This window comes from Sceloporus occidentalis, unplaced genomic scaffold (assembly GCF_023333645.1).
Source record: "Sceloporus occidentalis isolate IW3139 unplaced genomic scaffold, rSceOcc1.0.p SCAF_17, whole genome shotgun sequence".
NCBI lineage: Eukaryota > Metazoa > Chordata > Lepidosauria > Squamata > Phrynosomatidae > Sceloporus > Sceloporus occidentalis.
Window position 1 is genome coordinate 1,659,774 of NW_028316997.1, and position 10,180 is coordinate 1,669,953.

The 10,180-nt window shown below is 38.3% G+C and overlaps 1 protein-coding gene across 3 annotated transcripts; it reads right to left on the reverse strand.

Moving 5' to 3' along the window:
• Positions 1 to 2,646: 2,646 nt before the first annotated feature.
• LOC149302733 (nucleosome assembly protein 1-like 1) lies at positions 2,647 to 9,614 on the reverse strand. 3 transcript variants are annotated; one of them, XM_089482040.1, is made up of 14 exons: positions 9,598 to 9,614; positions 8,814 to 8,902; positions 8,414 to 8,516; positions 8,179 to 8,320; positions 7,848 to 7,925; positions 7,261 to 7,389; positions 5,858 to 5,929; positions 5,272 to 5,411; positions 4,852 to 4,997; positions 4,732 to 4,751; positions 4,525 to 4,647; positions 4,098 to 4,125; positions 3,315 to 3,367; positions 2,647 to 2,682 (listed from the first exon to the last, which is right to left on the reverse strand). In XM_089482040.1, the coding sequence occupies exons 1-14, from the start codon at positions 9,612 to 9,614 to the stop codon at positions 2,647 to 2,649; spliced, it is 1,176 nt and encodes a 391-aa protein (XP_089338166.1). The 3 variants fall into 3 exon arrangements, with proteins under 3 accessions (XP_089338166.1, XP_089338165.1, XP_089338167.1); XM_089482039.1 differs by having other exon boundaries at positions 3,315 to 3,365; positions 4,093 to 4,125; XM_089482041.1 differs by lacking the exons at positions 8,414 to 8,516; positions 8,814 to 8,902.
• Between the last annotated feature and the right edge of the window lie 566 nt (positions 9,615 to 10,180).

Here is a 10,180-nt window from a genome sequence, read left to right on the forward strand (position 1 = left end):
CCGGAAGATCCGATTCGCGCATGCTCAGTAGCGCGATCGGATCTTCAGTGGAACGCAACGACACCCGGGCGTGCGTTCCACCGTAATGCGCATGCTCCCGCATCACAATACAAAAGGATGCATAACAGTCATCTTCCGTAACGCGAACCGCTACGGAAGGAAAAGCCTCTCTCTGCTCACCACCCGGGGAGCAATCGGAGGAAGAGGAACCCCCAGGCAGCAACCCGTGCGCCTCACCAGCATCGTCCGGAACTGAAGATTCTACCGTCCGTCCCTGAAAGGGACAAGAAAAAAACTGCCATCTTTGGAGAGGTGCCGGTTTTTATGGGTAAGGAGGAGGGGCTTCGGATATTTTAACTGTTTATTCACTTTTAGGTTCTACTTGTCCCGAGTAAGATTACTACCCACTTGTACTGCCACTGGATGACAGGAAAAAAATGAATACCAGGAAAGTTCAATTGGCTACTACAAATGACACACTGGAAGCAAAACTAAACAATGTGTGAGATTTTAAATATATCTACACACATGCACATAATATGCAGGTGAAATGCTAGTAAACACCCCCCCCCCCCCCAAATAAAGGAATCTGCCCAATACAGCTTTGAGACAGGCCTATCGATGTTTAAAAAGTAGGATTCTCACTATATTTGAGCTTAGTCTAAAGCAGGGGTGTTCAAGTTTTTTCTGCAGTGGGCCACTTCATCAGAATTGTATACGTGCGAGGGCCACCCTCATTTTTCACTGTGAGAAAATATGGCATTTAATAAAATATGCAGATTAAAATAAAGTAAATGACACAAAACCTTTACTTTTCCTCTCACTGATTTCTGGGCCTAGAAAGTTTTGTGACTACAAATTCAGGATTCTGGATAAGTTAAAATGAAATAGTTCTATTTATTTTAGGGATACACCGAAAATTCAGGGTTCACTTATCCAAAACTGAAAATTACCCCCCCCCCCCACATACTTTTATTAAAAGTTGCACACCAAAATTGTACAAAAAATTATTATGATTGTTAACAGCAATCTCAGGCATACCCAGATTCCAGCATGTACTGGTTGGCTTGGCATTGTATTTTTTGTCCAATTTTAGTGTGTAACCACACTTTTATTAAAAGTACCACCACAACTGGACAAAAAAAACAAAAAAAAAAACGACTTGGCATGATAGGAGTGTGATTGCTAACAGCAAACACACTTCATACCCAGGCAACCAGTAAATGCTGGAAGCTAGGCATGATGGGACCGATTGCTGTTAGCATGATAGGAGTGTGATTGCCAAGTCAGCCAGTACAGGGTGGCTGTAAGTGCAGACCCCATACTGCTGGCAGCATCAATACACAAGGGGGGCAGCTAGCCAGGTTTCAGCATGTACTGGCTGACTTGGCAATCACACTCCTATAATGCTAACAGCAATCACAGTCCCATCATGCCTAGGTTCCAGCACTTACACATCCATGCTTTCACACACACATTCATTCCCTCACAGGCATACTCATTCAAACAGCCTCCCCCACCCCCTTACCTACTACAGCTCTCGCTGCCGCTCACAGACTTCAGCAGGGGGCACGGCCTCCCTCATTCTCCCCAGAGGAAGCAGGACTGGAGCAGAGAATAGACCCTCCCACAAGTAAGCGGCAGGGCTTGTGATCCTGGCTGCCGATCTCACGCGGGCTGCACCGAGGGCCGCATGTTGGACGCCCCTGGTCTAAAGTATTAACTTGATCTTGCCAATCTTTTGCCTATGCAAAATTTTGAAAGTCTCAGGCAATCATAAGCACTTTTTTTTGGTGGTAGTAAGAGTGTAATTGCTAGCAGCTAACATCAATCACACTCAGGCAGCCAGTGCAATAACTTTTTTTTTTTTATTCAGCCCCCAAAATTAAAAAGGTGCATCTTATACAAGGGAGCGTCTTATACTTTGGGAAAAACCCTTGCTTAGGTTGCATAGAACATATTTACCAATGCAATTTGAAGGAAAAGAAAAAGGAAACACCATTTCTGAAAATACTAGGTTTTATTCACACCCCAGTGGTAAACAATAACCTTTATGTTGACCATTAGATTGCTTGTAGATCACAGTCACATAAAATACAAAACCCATGGCATAAACAAGCAAACATGATAATGGACATGGGCTATCTGAAGTCACAGTCAAACCGAGTAGTTACTGAAATATACCATCTCCAAGGTAATAACTGCATTCCTAGAACAAAGTCATCATGAAGGCACAGCTATTGCAAGCATACAACCTGTTTAATCTACTGGGTTGAAAATACTTTGGTTCCTTGGGATAGGATTTTTCTAAACAATTACTAGTCTCCTAGCAGTCCTGATATTCTTGACAGCTGTAGTCTAATAGCAACATGGTAAGACTTCACAAGAACCAAAGAACTATGAAGCAGTAAAGAACATGCTTTAGGGTATTTCTGTATTGTATACATAGTTGGAAGGAAAGAACACCTTAATATACTATGTTGAATGAGCTTTAACATTTTTTAGATGTTTAGTTTTATTTATTTTTTTTAACAAAAATTTGTTTACTTTTCTACCAAGAAGATACAAAACATAAGGCTGTAAGTAACTAATTTATGAGTTTAATTTATTACAGTGCAGGTAATACAAGGCCACATACACACTGCTTCATTGTTGCTTGCACTCAGCTGGGTTTTGATCTTTCTGTAGAGAGAAGAAATATTTTAAATATATTAGACTTGGTATACACACTTTCACCCAGTAACACATTACTGCAAATAATGGGAAGGAAAAAAAAAAAATTTCACTCCAACACTTTAGGGTTACATTTAAGCTCAGTTACTGAGGTTACTAATCTGAGAAATAGTCAAGTTTGGCTAAACTAAGAAATGCTTCTTTGTGAATCGCCTAGCAGGTATAAAAATATACCTGAAGTGAGATTTAACTTCAGCATACGGAGATGTGCATAAAATTGTGCATTTTCCCAAATATATTAGTGCTGTGTGAGGCATAACACAAAGACCATTAGTGTATTAAAGTATAGATGGCTCAGTTAACAAGAACTACATACCCAGGGTAAGAATTCTACAGACATCATTTAAACCTAGTGGGGAAAATTCCAAAAATGTACTCATACAATAAGGAAATAAAGCATTAGTCTGCATAGATTAGAAAAAACATTTTAGAAGGAGAAGTTACGAAGGTGTGCAAGCAAATGTAAAATGATTGACACCGCACAACTATAAGCTTCAAAAAGCTCTAGATGCTGTTACAGTACAATTTGAAACACATGCACCATTTAACCATTGCAACTGCCTATAGAGTTGGAACCCTACCTTAGGCTCATAATCTGGATCATTTTCTTCGTCTGCCTCCTCTTCGCCTTCCTGTGAACAAAATGCCAAGTGCACAAAGATCAGTCTATTTCCATAGCTTCAGATGATTGAAGGATCTTGGCTGTCACATCCCATGTGATACTTAGACTAGCTTGCCTTTGTTCCAGACAAAAATGGTTCACCCCATTTCTCCAAGTGATGCCTGAATATAGCTGTCATGTCCCAACGACAAGCTATTGTAATGTGGAATGATTGTATTTTAAAAAGTAGTGTGCTTAATAGTTTTAGAAGTCAAAGGTTTACTTTAGAATCTAGTAACTTTAGATGCTGCTAATGTAGCAAAAAGCCCCATTTCCACTGATATTCCATCCTTATTTCTGGTCTGCATTATAATATTGTATACAGATAATGGATATTTATGGTCTTGCTTTTTAAAGGCAAAAAATGTTTACATCTTGCTTTACATGATGCCCAAATATCATTCATCACATGGGGCAATACATTCCATACCATTTACAGTCCACAACTGCAGTACACTATTCTAAAAGCAGCCTTCCGATGGGATTGCAATATATATATATATATATATATATATATATATATATATATATATATATATATTTTACACACACATATATACATACATATACAGCAGCTAGTGGCCAGTGTTTAACAGAATATAAGTTTGCAAACCCAAGTTCTACCCAACACCACTAGCTGATGCTTCATAAAGAAAAAAAATGGGAGGGCATTTTAAAAACTGCCATAATATAATTACCTCATCATCAGCCTCTTCACCTTCTTCATCATACTGGAAGACAAACCATTTAAATTACCAATGCGGACATATTAAAAACACACAAAACAAGGGAGAAGCCTACACTGCAAATGCACAACTTTTCTCTGAACCCCATGCCTACAGACAAAACACATGGAAAATGAACATTCAATACTTGTGAACGCACAGAAGACATGAGAATTTCACATGATGACAAACTGCCAAGTAGCCACTAAGCAGTAATGGAGTTAAACAATGCTTACTTAGCTTGAAAACAAGACTGAATTCAAGAAGTGAACTGGGAGTTATTATACCTTTAATGAGCAGCTACTCAAGCGAACCAAGAACTCACCAAATGGTTAGTAAAGCTTTACAAATCTTTTCCATAGTTAAGGGCTAGCCTAAACATCAGTTTTAATAACAGCCACTTACATCATCATCGTCATCCTCAATAGCCTCGCCAGTAAAGTAAAGCACAGACCGAGGAATTATTCTTTCACGTAAGAAGTGACCAATTTCAAAGTCTGCAGTGAGAATAGCTTCAGCATCATCATCCTTAAGAAGAAAAATTGGAAGATTTGTAGCCGACATGCAATATAAAACACCAAGTCATACAAGCTATTACACATCATCACTTACCAGCACACCGCTTTCAGGTACTAGAGAAAAAGGGGGGGGGGAGAAAAAAATAAAAATAAATCTGAGTTTAGAAGCTTGCAAGACATGCTGAAGTCTACTATTCTTAACCGCTATACATACCTTCTGGTGGACTAAAGAAGTTGAAGAAGGAGTCATTAGGAACAGTTTTTGTAACAGTCCTTACTGTACCACGACCCTTATGCTTCTGTTTCTTCTTAATAGTTTTTAAAGTAACATTCTTTCCTTTCTTCCAGTCAATTTGGCACCTGCAAGAAGCAAAATACAAAGATACTGTAAATGCAATGCAGCAGAAAAAAACTGAAAGATGGAGTTCTCAACTGAAAGCTAGGAAGGAGAGTCCTGGCAATATAAGCAAGCTATCCCAAGCACCTCTGCTTCCATTACAACGCAAATTGCCATAGAAACAGTAAAGTGTTAGGCCATCAGGTCAATAGACTTTACCTTGTATCAGAATGCACCATATTGCAAGAGGTAAGCCATGAATCAGTTTGCTACCTTTTTAAAGGTTTTGCTACATACCCTGTACAGCCCATGATTTCTGGTCCATCAAAAGAGAAAGGATCGGACTCGTCAGGCTCTGATCGCATTTTGTATGTCTTTGTCAACACATCATTCGTGAAGTACTCATTTGGTTCAAAGTAAAATTCTAATGTGAAACTCTGAGGAGAAATTTAGTATTAACAGCAAGGCAAAAATATCCAGGTAATATTTTGTAGAGCATCTAACTTTACACTTTAAGGTACACATTGCACGCTACATTTTCAAGATTACCTCCCTAAGAGAAGCACTACAAACTAATAGGCTTCACTTATAATGGGTAATACAACGAGATGTATTAGTCACAATTAGCCTTATTTCAGGGTCATACATTTGTATTCTCCTCCTGTCTAGCACTTGGGCATAGTATAAGTATAGAAGCTTTGTTCTAAAGCGCTTTTCAAACAGGCACCTACATTCAGTCCTACCCAAAATTAAAGTTAAGAATTTGGAAGAATATTTGCCCCAAAAACCAGTAGGTTATGGTTTAATTTACTGACCAAACACTATGCATATACAAGGTAAGTATTTGTTATTCATCTTTTAGTATGTTGATACCAGAACTTACCATTGGCTGCCCAGCTTCGGAAAACTTCACTTTAATGTCTTTCAAATGTTTCAGGATTGGTTCATCATGTTCCTAAACATTACAGAAGTGAGGAAACGTGCAGATAAAAGGCTTTAGTTTCTGAAGCTTCAATACTAGACTTCAAAGCTTCAAAACATACTAGGAAGGTAAAGCTGATTAACCCCTTCCGTACCGGTGACGTACCTGGTACTTCCACAGACCGGGGCGTACACGGTATGTTGATGATGCGCGATCCAGTGTCGCGAGGGGCGGCTGCTACCGCCCACTGGGTGTCCCCAGCCATCCACAGCAGCCACTCTCCCTTCATTCCATGCACGTGATCGCTTTGAAGCGAATCACAGGCACGGAATTAAAATATTTAAATAAAACTGCAGTCTTCAAGGGAAGACGCAGTACAAGAACGCCAGTACGGAAGAGGTTAAATAAAAGGCTGCAAGTGGATGTTTTCTAGCAGCATAGTGGGTGGATGTAGGATGAAAAGAGGACGTACAATTTACTCTCCTGCTCACATTGGGGGAAACTGTATACCAAATATCTTACGAAATTAAAAGGGAAACTGTACTCTTCAGACATTAATATAGCTTGTCTCAAAGAAGCAGAGTGAGAATCAAGTGCATTTTCATATATATAGTTGGCAATTTAACAGGTAAATAACTGAAGCACCTGCACCCATGAGACAAATCAGTATTTATGCTAGCTAGCATATAATACATTAATTTAAGCTGTACAGTATTAGTGTTTATGCATTTTGACACAGTAGGGAAAGGATGCAACATGTTCCATGTTGTCAGATTGTAAAGAGATATGCACTTTTTACATAAAACACGTTACACTACAAATCTACCTTGCCAAATATTGGTGGCCTGCATTCGCCATTTAACTGCTTTGCAAGTGTGGGAATATTGTTGCAATAATATGCATTAATTCACATATGCAATACTGGTATGCAACTTTGAGGGGTAATGCTAGCATGATAAAATCCTAGTGGCCCTGCAGCCTGTTAGCTGCATTCTGGACTGTGTTTCTACAAAGTTGATAAGAGGTAAAAGTTGTATCGTGTTGGCTGTAGAAAGTTATGTAGAAAGCTTGCAGTTATACTCTACGTGGCCAATGAAAAGGATAATCTTTAGCAAACGTGCTCCTTTAATATCCAGCTCAGCATTTCATTGGGGAATGGATCATTCAGATATTTGTATATACAAGCAGTAATTTGATTTACATTGAAGAGCAGTTTGACATTTTTCCACATGCAAGTGCCCTGGTAATTAAGGCATCTCTCTCTTTAAGCACATTAGATTAACACTAACTCCAGGTAAGCAACATGCCTTTGGATTTGGAGTTCAAATTTCTTTTTGGTGACATTTGCAGAGCAAGTTATATACCTGAACCATATCACTTAGAAGATCAACATTTTTGAAGACAGTTAGCCAGAATTCTGGTATTCCTTTGGGGTCCTCTTTCTCTTCATCTTTCTTTTCCTCTTCAAGTTTTGCCTTCTCTTTCAGGTCCTCCTTAGGCGAAACATGAATACAATTCAATCCTTCCCAGACATCTTAAATCATGTCCATACTACTGCATCTGCAGTGGTTCTTTTAAATGAACTAGCACTAAATATCAAATCACAATATCCCACAGGTGGCAGATGCTCGTCAGCATCAAAAGTGATAAAATTGTTTATTGTACTTACTTTAGGAACACGTTATGGTTTATGTATGAAAACTACTTAATAAAATACTTCTATATCTTAAATTACTACATAGATTCTTTCAGATTAGGAGTATCCCCCAGCTATTTCAAGTGCAATAAACTGCTAATCATGGCACAAAACAAAGGAGCTGCACTGCAGGTTCTCCTTTTAGGGGGTGGCTATTTTTTCCTTATAGGTAAAGTAGATTAAAAGTACAAACTAAATACTTAAATATGCATTCTTCAATTTTTGACAGTGGCCATAAAGCACTATACTACTTACTGAGATCTCTTCCTCCTCGTCTTTCCACTCACACTCTTCTTCTGTGGGCTCATACGTGGCATTTATGATATCGCTTCTCTGTGGTTTGAAAATAGATTAGTTAAACATTAGCATCCACTTCTGACCAAGAACGCAGCGATAACCAAAATGAAACTTTTCCCAAAAGGGTATAAAAATCCTAAACTCCAAAAGGCAATCTTTTCTTCATCTACCAATGTTAGAATAGTTTAACTTTAGCATAGGTAACTAAACTCATGCGCTCATTACAAAGGCACCCAAGTTCTGAAACTACATTCTCAAGTTGTGGAAAGGTGTAGAGTTATCAACTTACTTTGTCAAAGAGTGGCTGATACAAAGCAGCATACTTTCTTTCCAACTCATGGACTTCTTCATAGAACTTTGCTTCAATTTGCGCACATTTTACTTGGAGATTCTTAAGTGCATTCACTCGCCTCTTAACTACTTTAGGCAGACTGCAGGCAACACACAAATGGAGGTCATCAGTTACAAGTTTCTGAACATTTGTGGGGGAGGTAAATACATCAATTTATGTCATTAGCAAGTACCTTTCAATGTATCCTGTAGGAGTACCAACAAGGTCATCAAGTCTTTCTTGGAGGGCAGCAAGAATTTGAGGGTTCTGCATCATTTGAGCAGTCAATTGCCTAGCTGATATAAGAAATATTTACATTAATACAGAGCACGATCTTGCAGGTTCTAGTAATTTTTGTGCTAATATCTGTTTATAATCTCACCAGTTAGCAGCACAATAATGCATCACAGTTTCTATTTAGAACAGTCAGAAGAACTGAAAGGGATTTTTAAGTCATCCCATTATTATTTTATATAAAATGAGGTCCTTGCAAGAATACAATTTATATCAAATATCTGCTTTATGGTGCTGCAAGAGCTACACTATAGGCCAAGGTAATTAATGCCAGCATCATCTAAATTTAGAGCAAATACCTTTACTGTTTGCTTCCTCTCCAGTTTCTTCTTCTTCTACTTCTTCAACATCTTCCATGTCCTGTTGGTCAAGCTCAGCTTGCTCTTTGCTGTGTAAACAAATACCATTAAATAGTTATAGGATCACTTGACAGGCCTGCACCTTTATTGTTCATCTAACAAACTGCTGCCTCATCTGCCCATCTATGCATAGAATAGCCTATCAAGCACTAGGACAATCAAAGACAACCATAAGGCTACCATTTGGTTAAAAAGTGCTGTATTCAAAGAACACACATTTTAAATGGCAACAATTCCAGCTACACATTGATCTTGTTATTTGCAAGAAGTATAGCTAAAATGTATTTTGCCATTCTGCATTATTGTTGCATAAAAAGTATGCCTATAAACATGACAGCTGGGTAGGCGGCACACAACCCCAATGCACTGCTGTGATATAGAACCCGCAATCATTAGACTAGATAGACTGAAGCATCTTTTATACACGCATACCGTATATGCACACTTAGTGTACCGATTTGGCCACCAACACTGTGGTGGCATAAGCTAGCCATTGTAAAAATCTTGAATATTTAAAACGGGACCCTGTTTTTACCAGTTATATAAACTGTACATTTTTGGATACCATGTTATAAGGTAGTGGCAATGAGTTTGACAAATTGCTTATGTTCAACTGCAGGTTACATACATTGCCACAAACAGCATCTAATGTCCCCAATAGATACCACTAGTACAGAAGTAATTTCAGTAAATATGCAAGGGGATACAACATTGCAATACTTACTTGTCTATGTTTGCCATGTTATCACCTAAAGTAAAAAATGAAAACATGATTACAGTTAAAGTTACCCATACAGTGAACAGACTACAACACAAAATCAATATATTTGCATTAAGGCCACATGGGTTGAAAAGCATAGCACCCATTCTAGACATGCCCTAAAAAAAAATAAGCGCTCTGTAAACATACATAAAAGTGAAATAGGATTTTTTTTTTTGTATGGCCTGTTTGCTTCCTGAAATTTAAAAATGTAATTCAAAATGTTGATTTTAACCCCAGTGGCAACAAAGAGCTCCGAGCTACGACCTACCATGCATAAGCTTAGTGGAAATAAGTTTAACAGACCAGATTAGGCTAAAGGTAGGCGATAGCATCTTATCAAGTAACTATGGAGCCAGCTCTAGATCAGAATTATAGTATAATTAAAGGGAACTTGATTTACTTACACAGTTTACCTATTAAGGAAAGGTATACTAATTACTAGTACCATCAAGCATTTAGCTTTTTATTGCGCTGAACTATATTCTTATATTATTCTTCAGCCACCATTCAACGATTTGTCAGCAGAACGATTTCAGTCCCACTA

Bases quoted from the DNA above. Each gene is read 5' to 3' on its own strand.
- LOC149302733 (XM_089482039.1), bottom strand. The intron at 4,648-4,731 runs GTAAGTGATGAT...TTTCTTCTTAAG, and splicing joins TACCTGAAAGCGGTGTGCTG to GATGATGATGCTGAAGCTAT. The intron at 2,683-3,314 runs GTAGGGTTCCAA...TTCTCTCTACAG, and splicing joins ATCCAGATTATGAGCCTAAG to AAAGATCAAAACCCAGCTGA.